This window comes from Hyperolius riggenbachi, chromosome 1, assembly GCF_040937935.1.
Source record: "Hyperolius riggenbachi isolate aHypRig1 chromosome 1, aHypRig1.pri, whole genome shotgun sequence".
Taxonomy (NCBI): domain Eukaryota; kingdom Metazoa; phylum Chordata; class Amphibia; order Anura; family Hyperoliidae; genus Hyperolius; species Hyperolius riggenbachi.
The window spans coordinates 326693446-326711110 of NC_090646.1; the positions used below are offsets into that span (position 1 = coordinate 326693446).

Here is a 17665-nt window from a genome sequence, read left to right on the forward strand (position 1 = left end):
GATATCAATGTTATCATATATTAACTTTATACGAACATTTTATTAAACCATTTTTAAAAACTATTTATTTACACTTATCTTCATAACTTTTTATTGCTAGCCATATAAACCACTATATTATTTTTTTTTACATTTTTGTAACTAATGTTCTTTAACCTCTCTGATGGTAAGCCCAACACAATGTCGGGCTAGCCGCCGCAGGGGATCGCATGGCCCCGGGAGAATTTTTTAAAATAAAATTTGTTTTATAATCTTCAGCTAGCACTTGGCTAGCGAACTATGCCCCCCAAGTGCCTCCGGTCCTCACCGATCGCCGCCGCAATACATACCCCCCAGGGATCCTACGATGGCGCAGCCTCCCAATCAGCTCCAGGCTTCGCTATGGGGATGATCGGGACTGCGCATGATGTCATGACGTTGATGACGTCATGTCCGATCGTCGCCATAGCGACGAGTGAAACTAATTGGGAAGCTGCCGCTCTCGCGGGATCGTGGAAGGGTATGTATTGCAGGCTGCGATCGGGGAGGGGGGGGGAGGGGAGGTGCCGGTGGACATGCCGCACATAGTAAGCTAGCCTAGTGCCAGCTAACTAATACAAAACATTTTTTATTAAAAAGAAAACCCTCTCGCGGACGCAGCCACTGCATCTGCGTACCGCCAGGGAGGTTAAAGTATTATCTGCAAAAAAACATATTTATTATGTCCTATTGGTTGTACTCAAATAAGGTTTTTCATTTTACATAAACACAAATTGATCTATAATACTGTTTAAAATCTTTTGAAAGGCAATAATTTGTATTCTTACTTACATCATCCTGGTCCCTCATGGCATTCAGTTGCTCTAACTTCTTTGCCCAATAACGAGCTTCCTCTTCTGGAATATCTAAAGGATAAAAATGTATATGATAAAGATTTATCTGACAACTTACAGAACTGGCAATCACATTATCTACACACAACTTTTATTACTCTATTTGGAAAACAATTATTAACAAAATGCATCAGATGGCAAAATATTATGATTATAATGATAATTATGATAATATTGCTGAGTGTGTGTATGTAGCCCTATAGGTTTGTCTTATCTTGGCATGAATGTTTCATTTTATGTATTTTCTAACTGACACAAAGTACCCTGAATTCATAAAAAAAACAAAAAAAACACAAGCAACTAAAGGTAAATTTCAACTACTTACCTCATGCAGATTCAGCTTGGCATCCATTCTCTATCCTCTTTTTCTCACACAAAAGTAAGTTTTAAAATAAGGATAACCCCGGGAACAGCTTCCGCGTCAGTGCTCCGAATGTAAGCTCCATTCATGAGCACATGCGCAAGGCTAGCTATGACAGGATGAGGAGTGAGGATGAGTAGCTAATGGGCGATGGTGGCCGATACTGGGAAAAGGTGTCAACTAGAAAGGACAGGGTGTGGAAAAATAAGGCAAACTGCCACCTCCTCCTTTTCCATATTTTTCTTTAAATTCAGCACTTTTTTTTTTATTTTATTTTTTTTAAATCATGTAGCTAGCCTAGTGCTAGCTACATGATAGCCGCTGCCAAGCAGCATCCCCCTATCTACTTCGATCGCCGCCGGCGATCTGCGCAAGCAGAAAATCCCGTTGAGAATGGGATTTCCTGCAGGCGACGCGACGGGTAGCGGCGAATCGGCCGCGATCGACTTATGCACGCAGCTAGCATGTAATAGAAAAAAAATGTGAAAATCGGCACAGCGGAGCCTGAGCAATCCTCCTGCGCAGGTTACCCAGAGCTCAGCTCGAGATAACCGGCAAGGAGGTTAATCTGCTGGTGCTCAGTTCAGGGATACTATAATGATAACTTTCCTTTAAACAGAACAATAAGTTGACAAAGCATTTGGCAGGTTTAGAATAAAGTAAAGCTAAACGGTGCAAAAAGAAACTAATTGACTGGAAAATTATAAATAAACAATTCTTCAAAACGGAGGTGCCAGATAAGGATAAAATAGTTAAAAACCGTTTAAAAAGAGATGCTCATACCTGGTCTGGATCTTTACAAGCTCCATATACTGCTTGATGAAGTGGGATGTAACCTGTGAAACTTCTTGCTATTACTCTGGAGTCTATTTGAATAAAAATATGTTTCAGTGAATAACTGATTGTGTGTCTACTTGTGGAAGATAAGTCCACTGCTACCCCCCCCCCGCCCCCCCCCCCATCCGTATCTGGCACCTCCATTTTGAGCAATTGTTTATTCTGAGTGTCCACCCTTGATGGAGGGTTGTTACCCCCTTTTCTTCTACTTCTATGGAAAGCGGCATTTTTAGCCCGAGTGGGGTCGGATCTAATCTCCCCACTTGCCTACTGAGTGGTTACCAGAGGTAACCCACCTTTGTGAGTATATTCTCATATATATTTACTCTTATGACCAATTGGTTTGACATTCTGCACTATTGGGGCTCTCGATCTGCTTTGTTTTTCAAGAAAATTAGAAATATTCAAATCTATGTAATAAGATAAAAAAAAAAAGATGTAGTTTGTTACCTAAAGGAAGTTCAAATCGAGTATCAAGCAAGATTTGATGGAAGGTTGGGTCTTTGGTTCCACAGATCTCATTGTCCGTCATTATTACTTGAGAGTCAAGAGTCAGCCATTCACCAGGACCTTCCTGTGATAGAAGAAATTATATAAGAGCATAAGAATGCATAAGAAAGAGGAATGTTCATCTATATAAAAAAAATGCTACTGTTACATTTGTATTAGTGCACCACACATTAAAATACCAATGAATACGATTTCTGATTAAAGAATTTAAAAATCAGCCTTTTCAACTAAGCAGTATTTTTCTATTAAGAAATCTTGACATTAACCTCTTGAGGACTGCAGGGCTAAACCCCCCTAGTGACCAGGCCATTTTTAGTAAAATTTGCCACTGTAGCTTTAAGGCCAAGCTGCAGGGCCGCACAACACAGCACACAAGTGATTCCCCCCCCCCCCCCTTTTCCCCACCACCAGAGCTCTCTGTTGGTGGGGTCTGATCGCTCCCCCATGTTTATTTATTTTTTTTAATAAATATTATTGTTGGCGTTTCTTTAAAAAAAAAAACTGTTCCTTTAAATACCCTCCCTCCCTCCCTCCCCACAGCCAGCCAATTACGGCGATCGGCTGTCATAGACTTCTGCCTATGAGAGCCGATCGCTGTCTTGTCCCCCAGGAGGACAGCCGTGTGACACGGCTGTCCCCAGTACAGCGCTGCTGCCGATCACAGCGCTGTACATAGAAATAGATGGCGATCACGCCGTCTAACAGTCTCCCGAGCGGCAATAGCCGCTCGGAGACTGAAGGCGGGGCGGAGCTCCGCCCCCCAAGCAGGGGATGTGTGCGCATCCTGCGCGCGATCTCCTGCATTAGCTGGCCCCAGGACTTTACGCCAATCGCCGTTAGGCAGTCCTGGGGCTGCCGCCGAGGCCACGCCCATCGGCGTGACGCGGTCGGAAAGAGGTTAACCAACATTGGGCCTGATGCTATTCAAGGTGCAGATGCGAGCTACTTATCACCTTGCCATTGCACGAGGATTACTGGCAAATCCTATTGCCAGTTTCACTCATGCGATGGTCAATCGTTAGGGAGCATTACTCAGGCGAAAGCCTGAGCAATGCTCCCTTGTCACGGGTGATGGGGAGCGAGGATTTAACCTGTGGGGCTGTCCATCAGCACCACGGCCTCACTCTCCACACATGCGCACACTCGTCGAACATCCGCCGCCATCTTCCGCCGCTGCATCTGGGGGTCTCCTTTAATAAAGAGACCCGCAGAGCTCCCCGCCGGCCGCCACTAGTCTGTGCAACCCCCCACGTAGCTGAAAAAATACTTGAAAGCAATTTCCCTACTGCCGCTTAACCCCCGCCGCATCTTGCCGCAAGTCCCCTCCGTGTAATTACAGTGTATGAGTCACTGTAATTACTCTATCTATAGCAGAGTCCCGGAAAAGCATCTTTGAATCAGCTGCAGGGGCTCCCCATTGGTTCACAGTCTGGACCAATGTAAATGGCTCAGACTGTGAACCAATGGGGAGCCCCGGCAGCTGATACGAAGATGCTTTGCAGGGACTCTGCTATAACAAGAGTAATTACAATGACTCACACACTGTAATTGCACAGCGGGGACTTGCGGCGAGATGTGGCGGGTGTTAAGTGGCAGTAGGGAAATTGCTTTCAAGTATCTTTTCAGCTACGTGGGGGGTTGCACAGACTAGCGGCGGCCGGTGGGGAGCTCTGGGGGTTTCCTTATTAAAGGAGACCCCCAGATGCAGCGGCGATGACGTGCACTAGCATGTTTAGACCTGCTTTTTGCAGGTCTAAGCTAACGCTCATGTCTGACGGAAAGCATTGCTTCCCGGAGGCATGCAAAGTGCAATAGGATAGGGTGTAAGGAACTTGCTGGGCGATAATATTGCCCAAGCGAGGTTTTTTTTAACGCCCTGCCTAGGGCTAAATGCAATTGGATCAGGCGGCTTTATTGTCGCCTGATTATCGGACTCACCAGCGTTTAATGCTGGCGAGTCTGACAATTGCATCAGGCCCATTATGTGAAAACAACTGTAGTGATGTAAAAGGAGGAAATTAGAGAACTCTGTGGATATGGGCTGCTGAACATTAAACATAGGAATGTATTTAATAGTAGGGCCATGTACAGAGGCAGACCTAAAACCAGTAAGGTACTAGGGTTAATACAGGGACTGCAGAAGGAGGTGTTGGAAAGACATACAGTATCTTTGAAATTTTATTTATCCCGTAATTATTCAATCCTAACCACATGCCCTATTTTGTAATGTTGCATGGTGTGTCTCCGCAATAAACAGTAAGTTGATAAGCCTCCACTCTCTCCACAACACAATCCTTAACGGAAAAGATACCAGGATCAATAATTAAAATTCTCATTAAGAACATAGCAAGAATATCACAAACTTGTATATTTATAATTTTCAGGATTTCTCTAGTTTTTGCAGTTGCCAGGAACAGATTGTGTTCACATATGAGAACTAAGTAGCCACAGGCAACCAGATAAAGGAATTAAATAGGCAGTTGCCCCGCAGATACAACACATGTATAACAAGGTTACCCCAGATAAAATAACTAAATAGCCAGCCTCCCTCCAAAAATTGACTTGCTATGTGTTCCCCAATAGATGAATAAAGGACTCGTATAGAAGTATTAGATTGCCATTACATAGTTATACAGTTAGTTTGGTTGAAAAAAGACATCCATCCATCGAGTCCAACCAAAAAATAAATAAATATGTAAATAAAAACCACCATCCTGAACCTGCACATATCCCAGTTGATCCAGGGGAAGGTAAAAACCTTACAAGGCCTGGGCCAAATTAGCCTTAAAGAGAACCTGTACTGAGTAAAAATATTTAAAATAAACACATGAGGTAACTTCAAATGCACATTACATAGTTACCTTGCCATCAGTTCCTCTCAGAAGCTCACCATTTTCTTCTGACAGTGATCCCTTCCAGTTCTGACAACATTTTGTCAGAACTGAAATTTAGCAGTTGCTGTCAGTAAAATATCAGTTGCTGTCAGTTATAGCTGAGAGGAAAACTGATGTACCAGGTAATGTCCATGTTTCCCTATGGCTCAAGTGGGCGATGTTACAGTTTAACTGTGTGCTGACCAGAAAGCTGTTATGGGTAATGGCCATTTTCAAAATGGAGGACGGAAAATTCCCTTGATCACAGTGGAAAAACAGGACGTGGGAGAAGACAAAGAAATTGAGGAGTAGATTACACAGGAGGTAAGTATGACTTGTGTATGCTTATTTTGACTTTTAATTTTCAGTTTAGGTTTTCTTTAAAAGGGAAGAATTGCTTCCCAACTCCAGATGGCAGTCAGGTAAATCCCTGTATCAACTCTCTGGGAATTACCTAATAATTATAGCCATGGATGCCATTCAATGCAAAAAAAACATCCAGGCCCTATTTAAATGCAGATATAGAGTTTACCATAACTACTTCCTTTGCCATAACTACCACTATTTGCCTTCAGTCCCTTAGCCAGTTCTCTATCCACATACATACATTTTCTCTTAGTCCCTGTATCCAAAGCTTCTGCACCAGGCTATTGTGGGGAACAGTGTCAAAAGCATTTGCAAAGTCCAAGTATACTACATCTATAGTTTCCCCAAGATCTACATTTTAATTCACCACGTCATAAAAGCTGAGCATGTTGGTGAGACAGGACCTGTCATTAGAAAATCCATGCTGTGGAACTAAAATAAGATCATCCTGTGCTACATAATTTTTTATAGCATCTCTTAGGATACCTTCAAACGGTTTACACACAACTGATGTTAAGCTTACTGGTCTATAGTTTACTGGCTCTAATTTTTTTTCCCTTCTTGAAAAAGGGGAAACCATTAGTTGTACGCCAGTCATAAGGAACTGACCCACTTGAAAGAAAATCACAGAAAATAAGATAAAGTGGCTTATCGATAACTGGACTCAACTCCATTAATAACCAGGGGTGGATGCCATCTGTCTATCATAATCTTATTTAATCATGCCCACACACATTCCCATGTTAGGCAATTCATGCTGATCGAGGTAGATTGGGAACAACCCAGAGCCATATTATGATCTAAAGGCATCACCTTGGTGTAACGATAGGTGTCAGCAACCAGAGAGAGAATCTGATTCTTGGTGATCTGCAGTATCCCCAAGAATACAGATATACCTGATTATTGGGGATCTGCAGAATCGCCAATAATCAAATATGTCTAACCTCTAGACACCTGAGTGTGTAAGTGTTTTGGTGCAACAGTAACCTTTGGACCACCGGGGTAGCAGGTGGTCCAATAAGTAGAGAAGACTCTACTGCAGTCAAGGACACCTGGAGAGGGAGTCCCTGACTGATAAGGAGCAGTGTCCCCTCTGTAGAGCAGGGGACCCCTGCGGAAAGGCTGGACACCCTGCGGGGGGTGACAGCCAGAAGGTCAGACAGGCCGGGTCGGCAACAGAGTATCAGATATGCAAAGTACCAAATCAGAGATCAGAAGAATAGTCAGGAACGCTACAGGTCATAACAGATATCAGAACAAGGCCTAGTCTGAGGTATGAGGTCCGTGATCTCAACACCCTGGAACTATGCTAGAGAATAACACAGATGATATACGGTATTCCTAGTCTGGGGTGTGAGGGCCGTGATCTCAACACCCTGGAACCATGCTAGAGAATAACACAGATGATATACCGTATTCCTAGTCTGGGGTGTGAGGGCCGTGATCTCAACACCCTGGAACTATGCTAGAGAATAACACAGATGATATACAGTATTCCTAGTCTGGGGTGTGAGGGCCGTGATCTCAACACCCTGGAACTATGCTAGAGAATAACACAGATGATATACAGTAACTGGCTAAGTGTGGATTCCCAGGTCCTCCTGGTTCCACCACACTGAAAGATCTGACTAAGGTCTGAGTGCTAACACATAGGCATTCGCAACGCCAGACAACCAGCAACTGAACAGCAGGAGATATATATAGTAAAGCGCTCCACAGCGCCGCCCAGCTCCCATCAACCAATCACTGACTGAGCAGGGATCAGCTGTCCGCCCTGATCAGCTGTTCTTCCTCCTACTGGTATAAAGAGCTTGTCTTGCAGCGCGCGCGCGTAGCTCTCCATCTGTGTGCACTACTAGGTCCAGACAGCCCAGACACATGTTGCTGCGGGGAAACCGCCGCACTGGACGCGGAATACGCCGCCTTACCGTCATAACACGCGGCGGCCCCCATGCCATTCCTCCCATGTGCACCACCAGTTCCAGACAACCCAGACGCATGCTGACGCGGACAAACCGCCGCATCAGATGCGGAATCAGCCGCCTTACTGTCAGAACATGCGGCGGCTTTTCCGCTATTCATCACAGTACCCCCCCCCCCCTCCCTGAGGAGTGGACTCCGGACACTTTACACCAGGCTTTCCAGGATGTAAATCATGGAACTCTTTCTTCAAATCCTCTGCATGCATGCAGCAATCTGGCACCCAAGATCTCTCCTCTATGCCATATCCTTTCCAGTGGGCCAGATACTGCACGGAATTCTGCACCAGGCGAGAATCCAGAATCTGTTCAATCTCATACTCTGGTTGGTCATCCACCAACACAGGGGGGGAGGGGGGGGAGGAGTCCACTTGTACAGCTGGTTTCAACAGAGACACATGGAACGATCTCACACCTTTCATGCTGGGTGGGAGATCAACAGCATATGTGACATTATTAATCTTCTTGGCCACTGGAAATGGTCCTATAAATTTAGGACCTAGCTTGGGTGACAATTGTTTCAAGGCCAAATGACGAGTGGATACCCACACCAGATCTCCAGGGGAGAATCTCCACTCTACCGACCGATGTTTATCTGCCTGCTTCTTCTGGGTTTGGAAAGCTTTCCCTAGGTTCCTCTTAACCATTCCCCAAATCTCTTTCAAGGCACTCTGCCAGTCCTCCAAAGCTGGAAAAGGAGTTGATGCGACTGGCAAAGGAGCAAACTTAGGTGATCTACCTGACACCACTTGAAAAGGGGAATACCCAGAAGAAGAGCTTTTCAGATTGTTGTGCGCAAACTCTGCAAACGGCAAAAACTTTACCCAATCCGTTTGCGCATCAGCAACATAGCACCTGAGAAATTGTTCCAGGGATTGGTTAACTCTCTCGGTCTGGCCGTTGGTCTGAGGGTGGTAGCCTGATGAGAATGCGAGTTCCATGTCTAATTGATGGCAAAAGGCCTTACAAAATTTTGGGACAAACTGGACTCCCCGATCTGACACTACATTTTCCGGAATGCCATGCAGCCGGAAGATGTGCTGGATGAAGAGATCAGCCAGTTCCTGGGCCGAGGGGAGTCCTTTCAGAGGGACAAAGTGCGCCATCTTACTGAAACGATCTACTACCACCCAAATGACCGACTTGCCTTCAGACCGAGGGAGTTCACCCACAAAATCTATGGAAATATGAGTCCAAGGTTCATTGGGGACTGGCAAAGACTGTAACGTGCCCACGGGGGCCTGACGAGAGGGCTTGCTCCTCGCACAGATCGTGCACTCCCTTACAAATTCCTTACAATCAGACGCCAAACTAGGCCACCAGGCACATCTAGCCAGTAGATCCTGAGTTCTGGTGGCTCCAGGATGACCGGCATTCTTGTGAGAGTGAAAAAACTGTAGAATTTGTAACCGAAAGGGCAGTGGCACAAACATGACCCCCTCTGGCTTCCCCTCTGGAACATCCTGTTGATAGGAACTCAAAGTGGTTGACCAATCTCTCCAAGTCTCAGTGGCTGCCAGGACTACCTTTGGAGGCAGGATAGTCTCCGGATCAGTAGACTGCACTGACTCGGGCTCAAAACACCTAGAGAGTGCATCAGCCTTGATATTCTTACTTCCGGGAGTATACGTGATTATAAATCTAAATCTAGCAAAAAACAGGGACCACCGGGCCTGATGGGTATACTCCAAATTCTTATGGTCTGTGTAAACCGTGATAACATGTTCTGCACCCTCCAGCCAGTGTCGCCATTCCTCAAAAGCTAATTTAATGGCTAGGAGCTCCCGGTTGCCGATGTCATAATTTTTCTCGGGAGGTGAAAATCTGCGAGAAAAGTAAGCGCATGGATGTAGCTTACCATGCAATCCTGACCTCTGTGACAACACCGCTCCTACCCCCACCTCTGAGGCATCAACCTCCACAATGAAGGGAAAGGCGACATCAACATGCCTCAGTATTCGGGCAGAACAGAACAGCTTCTTTAAAGTCGAGAAGGCCGTATGAGCCTCAGGTGACCAATGATGAGTATCAGCCCCTTTCTTGGTGAGACTGGTGAGAGGAGAGATGATGGTAGAGTACCCCTTAATAAACCTTCTGTAGTAATTGGCAAACCCCAGGAACCTCTGGAGTGCCTTCAGCCCCACGGGCTGAGGCCAGTCCAGGACAGCAGAAACCTTCCCTGGGTCCATCGAGAGACCAGAAGTGGAGATGATGTAACCTAGGAAGGCTACCGACTCTACCTCAAAGAGGCATTTCTCTAGTTTGGCATACAGCTGATTCTGTCATAACCTCTCTAATACCCATCTGACATGCTTGCGATGTTCAGCGAGGTTGGACGAAAAGATTAGTATATCGTCCAAATAAACCAGAACAAACTTCCCCAACACTTCCCTGAAAACTTCATTGATTAACTCCTGGAAGACGGCTGGCGCATTGCACAACCCGAAGGGCATCACCAGGTATTCGTAATGCCCATCGGGTGTGGTAAAGGCCGTCTTCCATTCGTCCCCATCTCCGATGCGAACCAGATTGTATGCACCCCTGAGATCTAGCTTAGAAAAAATCTTGGCGTTGGTCACCTGTGTGAATAAATCGTCAATCAATGGTAAAGGGTAGCGATTTTTCACAGTGATCTTATCCAGTCCTCTGTAATCAATACAGGGGCGGAGACCTCCGTCTTTTTTCTTCACGAAAAAAAACTCTGCCCCTGCTGGTGACCGAGAGGGACGTATGAACCTTTTCGCCAAGTTTTCCCTGATGTATTCCTGCATAGCTCGTTTCTCTGGCCCAGATAGATTATAAAGATGACCTCTGGGCGGCATACAACCAGATCTCTGATCGATAGGACAATCAAAGGCACGATGGGGGGGAAGTTTGTCTGCTGACTTTGGGCAAAAGACATTAGCAAATTCTGCGTATTGTCTTGGTACACCTTTAACCTGAACGTTGGTATTACCCAGGGTTACTTTCGCTAAACAATGATGATCACAGTGGGACAACCAGCTCGTTAGCTGACCCGTAACCCAGTCTATCTGAGGTGAGTGGATTTGTAACCAGGGCATGCCAAGAATGACGGTAGAGGTTGCCATATGCAAGACCAGAAATTGCAGACTCTCCCCATGTAAAACCCCCACCTTGAGATGCACATTAGGAGTCTGGGACAAGGGGCGGTTACTCTGCAGAGGAGAGTCATCTACCGCAGTGACCAAGATTGGTTGATTCAAGGGAAGCATGGGTATACCCAATCTTTTTACAAACTCGTAATCGATAAAATTAGCTGCTGAACCAGAATCAATAAAGGCTTCCGTAGAAGCAGTCTGACCCTCCCATGTGACCGAACAAGGGAGTAACAGACGATCATTATGTAGAGGTAAAGACTGCGCGCCCAGGGTATTACCTCTGACTACACCTAGGCGGCAGCGTTTCCCGACTTCTTGGGACAGTTCCGCACTATATGACCCTCCTCTGCACAGTACAGACAAAGCTGCTCCGTCTTCCTACGATTCTTCTCTGAACGAGTTAATTTGGACTGACCAATTTGCATTGGCTCAGGTGGTGGTGAGGTAGGTGGAGACGTGGCATAAGAGACATATCTAACCCTGTCTTTACCACGGGTTTGCTTTTGGTATCGTAACCGACGATCCACACGCACTGCCAGAGAGATTGCTTCCTCAAGTGTCTTAGGTTCAGGGTATCCCAACATCAGTCCAGAAACTGCGTCTGACAACCCCGATAAAAAACAATCTAGTAGTGCAAAAGCCCCCCACCTAGCCGACACTGACCACTTCCTGAACTCAGCCGCATAGACCTCCACTGGATCCTTGCCTTGACGCAAGGTTTTTAGCTTCCGCTCAGAGGTAGACGCAATGTCTGGGTTGTCATCAATTATGGCCATGGACTTGAAGTATTATTCAACTGACCGAAGTGCTTCATGCCCTGTTGGTAAATTATACGCCCAGGTTTGAGCATCCCCTGAGAGTAAGGTTTTGATAAAGGTAATTCTCTGTGCCTCTGTCCCTGACAGATTAGGCCTCAATTTAAAATATGACATCACACGATTCTTACAATTCTGAAAGTCAGATCTATGGCCAGAAAACTTTTCCGGTACAGACATTCTCAAGTCTGTGACTGGAGGGGATCGCACTGAATTGATAGTCGTCTGTAGGACTTGTAGTGACCCAGATAAAGCAGAGATCTGGGCCTGCTGACCATCCATCACTCTGATGAGAATTTCCACCGAGGTGGTGAGTGTGCCCAGATGAGTGCTAAGTGCGTCCATATTGTTTTGGTCTGGCGTTCTGTAACGATAGGTGTCAGCAACCAGAGAGAGAATCTGATTCTTGGCGATCTGCATTATCCCCAAGAATACAGATATACCTGATTATTGGGGATCTGCAGAATCGCCAATAATCAAATATGTCTAACCTCTAGACACCTGAGTGTGTAAGTGTTTTGGTGCAACAGTAACCTTTGGACCACCGGGGTAGCAGGTGGTCCAATAAGTAGAGAAGACTCTACTGCAGTCAAGGACACCTGGAGAGGGAGTCCCTGACTGATAAGGAGCAGTGTCCCCTCTGTAGAGCAGGGGACCCCTGCGGAAAGGCTGGACACCCTGCGGGGGGTGACAGCCAAAAGGTCAGACAGGCCGGGTCGGCAACAGAGTATCAGATATGCAAAGTACCAAATCAGAGATCAGAAGAATAGTCAGGAACGCTACAGGTCATAACAGATATCAGAACAAGGCCTAGTCTGAGGTGTGAGGTCCGTGATCTCAACACCCTGGAACTATGCTAGAGAATAACACAGATGATATACGGTATTCCTAGTCTGAGGTGTGAGGGCCGTGATCTCAACACCCTGGAACCATGCTAGAGAATAACACAGATGATATACCGTATTCCTAGTCTGGGGTGTGAGGGCCGTGATCTCAACACCCTGGAACTATGCTAGAGAATAACACAGATGATATACAGTATTCCTAGTCTGGGGTGTGAGGGCCGTGATCTCAACACCCTGGAACTATGCTAGAGAATAACACAGATGATATACAGTAATTGGCTATGGGCTTGATTCACAAAAGAGTGCTAACTGTTAGCACGGCCGTTTTCGCGCGAATTTTGGCATTGCGCGCGATCCCGAATTTTCGCGCGAAACGATCACGTTTTCGCATGCAAACGCGAATTTTACCGCGAAATCGATATCGTTTTCGCGTGAAAATTCGCATTTGCGCGCGAAACCGTTATCGTTTCACGATCGCGCGCAATGCGAAAATTCGCGCGAAACCGGCCGTGCTAACAGCACTCTTTTGTGAATCAAGCCCTAAGTGTGGATTCCCAGGTCCTCCTGGTTCCACCACACTGAAAGATCTGAGTAAGGTCTGAGTGCTAACACATAGGCATTCGCAACGCCAGACAACCAGCAACTGAACAGCAGGAGATATATATAGTAAAGCGCTCCACAGCGCCGCCCAGCTCCCATCAACCAATCACTGACTGATCAGGGATCAGCTGACCGCCCTGATCAGCTGATCTTCCTCCTATTGGTATAAAGAGATTGTCTTGCAGGGCGCGCGCGTAGCTCTCCATCTGTGTGCACTACTAGGTCCAGACAGCCCAGACACATGTTGCTGCGGGGAAACCGCCGCACTGGACACGGGCCCCCACGCCATTCCTCCCATGTGCACCACCAGTTCCAGACAACCCAGACGCATGCTGATGCGGACAATCCGCCGCATCAGACGCGGAATCAGCCACCTTACTGTCAGAACATGCGGGGGCTTTTCCGCTATACATCACACTTGGTAAAGACAGAAGCAAAGTAAGCGTTTAAAATTTCTGCTTTAGCTCGGCCCTCATTGTGTCCCTAGACATCAGTGTTAGGTAGCCATGTGTGTCCCGCAGATATCAATATTAGGTATCCATCTTTCTCACTGATATCAGATGTAGGCAGTCATGTGTGCTCCCAGATATCAGTATTAGGTAGCCATGTTTGCTCTCCAGTTAGCAGTATTAGGGTATCCATGTGAGGACCTTAAAGAAAACCTGAACTGAAAATTAAAAGTCAAAATAACCATACACAAGTCATACTTACCTTCCATGTAGCCTACTCCTCAGTGTCTTTCTCCTGTCCCGCGTACTGTTTGTTCACTGTGATCAAGGGAATTTTCCGTCCTCCATTTTGAAAATGGCCATTACCCATAACAGCTTTCTGGTCAGCACACAGTTAAACTGTAACATCGCCCACTTGAGCCATAGGGAAACATGGACATTACCTGGTACATCAGTTTTCCTCTCAGCTATAACTGACAGCAACTGATATTTTACTGACAGCAACTGCTATATTTCAGTTCTGACAAAATGTTGTCAGAACTGGAAGGGATCACTGTCAGAAGAAAATGGTGAGCTTCTGAGAGGAACTGATGGCAAGGTAACTATGTAATGTGCGTTTGAAGTTACCTCATGTGTTTATTTTAAATATTTTTACTCAGTACAGGTTCTCTTTAAAAATAGTAGTATTAGGTAGCAACATGAGGCCTCTCAGATAGTACTATTTGGGTAGCCATGTGAGGCCCCACAGATGGTACATGAGTCACTTACCCTATTACCTCCCGATGGAAGGAAGCATTGCAGTTGCACCCACTTACTGCCTTCACTAGTTCTGTCAATAGGGTACATATCTAAGGTATGGTGGTGGTAGTGTGGGTGGTTGTGGGAGGGTGCTGGGCCAGCCCACCACACTCCCTCCTATTCTTGACCATAAGAGGGACATATGAACCAGAAGATGGAGCAGCAATAGAGACAGGTCCTCTTACGTTAGTGTGAGTGGGTTTTGGTGAGTGGAAGGTCCATGTTTTTGTTAGACCTAGTAAAAGGGATGTAAGGGTAGATTAACTAGTTTATGGAAAAGTGCTTTAATCTAAAAAAAATATATATGAGTGGGGCATGACCGGAAGTCCATGCGGTAGGAAGCAAGCCTAGTGAGCTCCCGCACAAGCATCTTTCTTTTATCTGTTTAACTGTCTGAAATTACCTCTGTTGCCCAATTCATTCACAAGGGAAAGTTCTACTCGTCCTGCTCATTATATAGATTCCAAAATGTCCAAGAGCACTAGAAATTTTGCAGCGGCAGCGAAACTCCAAAAATTCCATCATGACCATGAGATGAAAGAGGCCAAGACCCCATCGCTGCAACAGATCTTTGAAGCTATTACCACGTGCCAAACGAGCCTGACTGCAATTACAGCTAAGCTTGAGGAGGTTAGAGCTGATGCCTCCCTCCTACGACATGATATGCAAACCCTGAAGGGGGCAAGTGACTGAGGCTGAGGACCGCATAAACACTCTTGAGGAGAACGTCAGGCCTTTACACCAAGCAATTACAGATATGAGATCCGACATCAAAGACATGAAAGCCCGCCAGGATGATTTATAAAACCATAATAGACGGTCAAACATCCGCATAGTTGGCCTTCCAGAGAGGGCAGAGGGGACCACCCCAGAGTCTTTCACTGAGCGACTACTGATTGATTTAGGAAATATAAAAAATTGCGAGCAGACCAGTTTTCCTACACCACTCCGGTTAGGGAGGAGGGCACGACCAGCCCAATCAGTATTGTAGCATATAGAAATCCTGGACGGCTCTTCACGTGTTTAGAAACCTTTATTAGTACAAAAATAATCAGATCATACAGCAGCTGGGTTCCCCTATTAAAATCATAAAAACAGTAGCAAAGACAGAACTGGAGGGAGCGCTCCTTCCTATTAACACCACCTCTCACTATCAGGTTATTACAGCCGAATGGTCGCCCAGCCTAAGCCTATGCCAACCCTGGCTGCCACCGATATAGTGAGTGTGTAGGTGGACCCACCACCGACGCACACCCTGAGGCCTCTAAGACAAAGCAGCTGCCCTATTAACGTATACTTCAAACTGTCCTTGGATGGCTGTCTGTTGGTTGTCCAATCACTCAATATAACCGTCACTCAATTGCTTATTTCCTCTATTTCAGCATGATCCCTTTATATGCACTGTTTCTTTTCTTGCACAAGAGATGACAATGATTATCAGTTTGCCTGGGAACAGTCCTCCATAAATAAGTGTCATATGCAAACCCCGCAGGGCTGTGTGGTGTGACTCACGGCTCCCTGGGTGGAATGTTTCAGGGGAGGATCTCCTCGTTCCTTGGCCGCTGTCTTGGGTGGTTGATCACGCTGCCGATCAGCAAGGCTCCAGCTCCTAAGAGCGAGCCTCTGTGGATGCTAGACCGGCCAACGCGTGCATAATCCTTTCCGTATGCGGCGTCTGGTCATGACGCGGAAACCATCCTCCAAACGTCCGGGGTCACGTGAGCGCTCACTGCAGTTCTGGCTCCTCCCGCTGACGCGTTTCGCCCCGCCCATGGGGCTTTGTCAAAGCTATGGAGGGTTGTACTGTGTGATTTAGGTAGTCCTTTTATTTAAAACCTCAGGGGGCTGGGCTTGTCGAAGAGGACATATATTTTCTGATACGTATCTTCAAGGGGAATCAATTCTATCCCACATTTTCAATAATGTCAGTATATGTCCCTCTACATAGTTATACAGCACTCATTTGTTGCACAACAAACTGAAACTCCCCATATTCATAATGCTCCAAGCAAAGGGACCACGCTATTCAGGCATATTTGCTAGAACTGGCTCCTCTATGTTTAAAGGGGAACACTACCGAATAATAAAGTAATATTTCTTCTTGCCTTTTCAGAGGTGTATCAGATTTCTGTAAGTTCCTATAAGAAATATGCTAAATTCAAGTCAGTGTTCAAACCCTGAGGAATTCGTGTCCCCAATCTGTAGATCCAAGTAGCTTCAATCTTGTAGAGATCATTCTCAATGTCTCCACCTCTATTTGTGATTACCTCTTCACTCCAGACATAGGTAAACTTCAGATTCCTCTGATTCAGACCCAATTGGTCAACAAACTTCTCCAGAGTTTTTACCGTTCCCCGCCAGACCAGGACCACGTCATCTATGTACCTCAACCAGAGCCGCGTATGCTCCTGGAAGAGGCACATAGGGTACACATCCTGCCGCTTATTGTATTGAGTGCCCCTGTGGTCTTATGTATATCGGAAAAACAAAAAGAAAACTTGGAAAACGTATAGGTGAACATCTGACCAATATTGAGGAGGCAGATAAGGAAAGCCCCCTAGGTCAGCATTTCCAAGACTTTCACGGGGGGCGACCCACTGGCCTTCGATTTAAAGCAATAATTAAACAGAAAGTCTCAAATAGAGGTGGAGACATTGAGAATGATCTCTACAAGATTGAAGCTACTTGGATCTACAGATTGGGGACACAAATTCCTCAGGGTTTGAACACTGACTTGAATTTAGCATATTTCTTATAGGAACTTACAGAAATCTGATACACCTCTGAAAAGGCAAGAAGAAATATTACTTTATTATTCGGTAGTGTTCCCCTTTAAACATAGAGGAGCCAGTTCTAGCAAATATGCCTGAATAGCGTGGTCCCTTTGCTTGGAGCATTATGAATATGGGGAGTTTCAGTTTGTTGTGCAACAAATGAGTGCTGTATAACTATGTAGAGGCACATATACTGACATTATTGAAAATGTGGGATAGAATTGATTCCCCTTGAAGATACGTATCAGAAAATATATGTCCTCTTCGACAAGCCCAGCCCCCTGAGGTTTTAAATAAAAGGACTACCTAAATCACACAGTACAACCCTCCATAGCTTTGACAAAGCCCCATGGGCGGGGCGAAACGCGTCAGCGGGAGGAGCCAGAACTGCAGTGAGCGCTCACGTGACCCCGGACGTTTGGAGGATGGTTTCCGCGTCATGACCAGACGCCGCATACGGAAAGGAT

General features: G+C 45.9%; 1 protein-coding gene across 12 annotated transcripts in view; it reads right to left on the reverse strand.

Moving 5' to 3' along the window:
* UNC13A (unc-13 homolog A) overlaps positions 1-17665 on the reverse strand; it is a 384964-nt gene that overhangs the window by 311806 nt on the left and 55493 nt on the right. For all 12 annotated transcript variants that reach the window (XM_068233882.1, XM_068233881.1, XM_068233874.1 and 9 more), the window contains exons 5-6: positions 2521-2644; positions 811-884 (exon numbers count right to left, since the gene is read on the reverse strand). In XM_068233882.1, coding sequence (XP_068089983.1) covers positions 811-884; positions 2521-2644 — 198 coding nt within the window. The remainder of the gene's footprint in view (positions 1-810; positions 885-2520; positions 2645-17665) is intronic.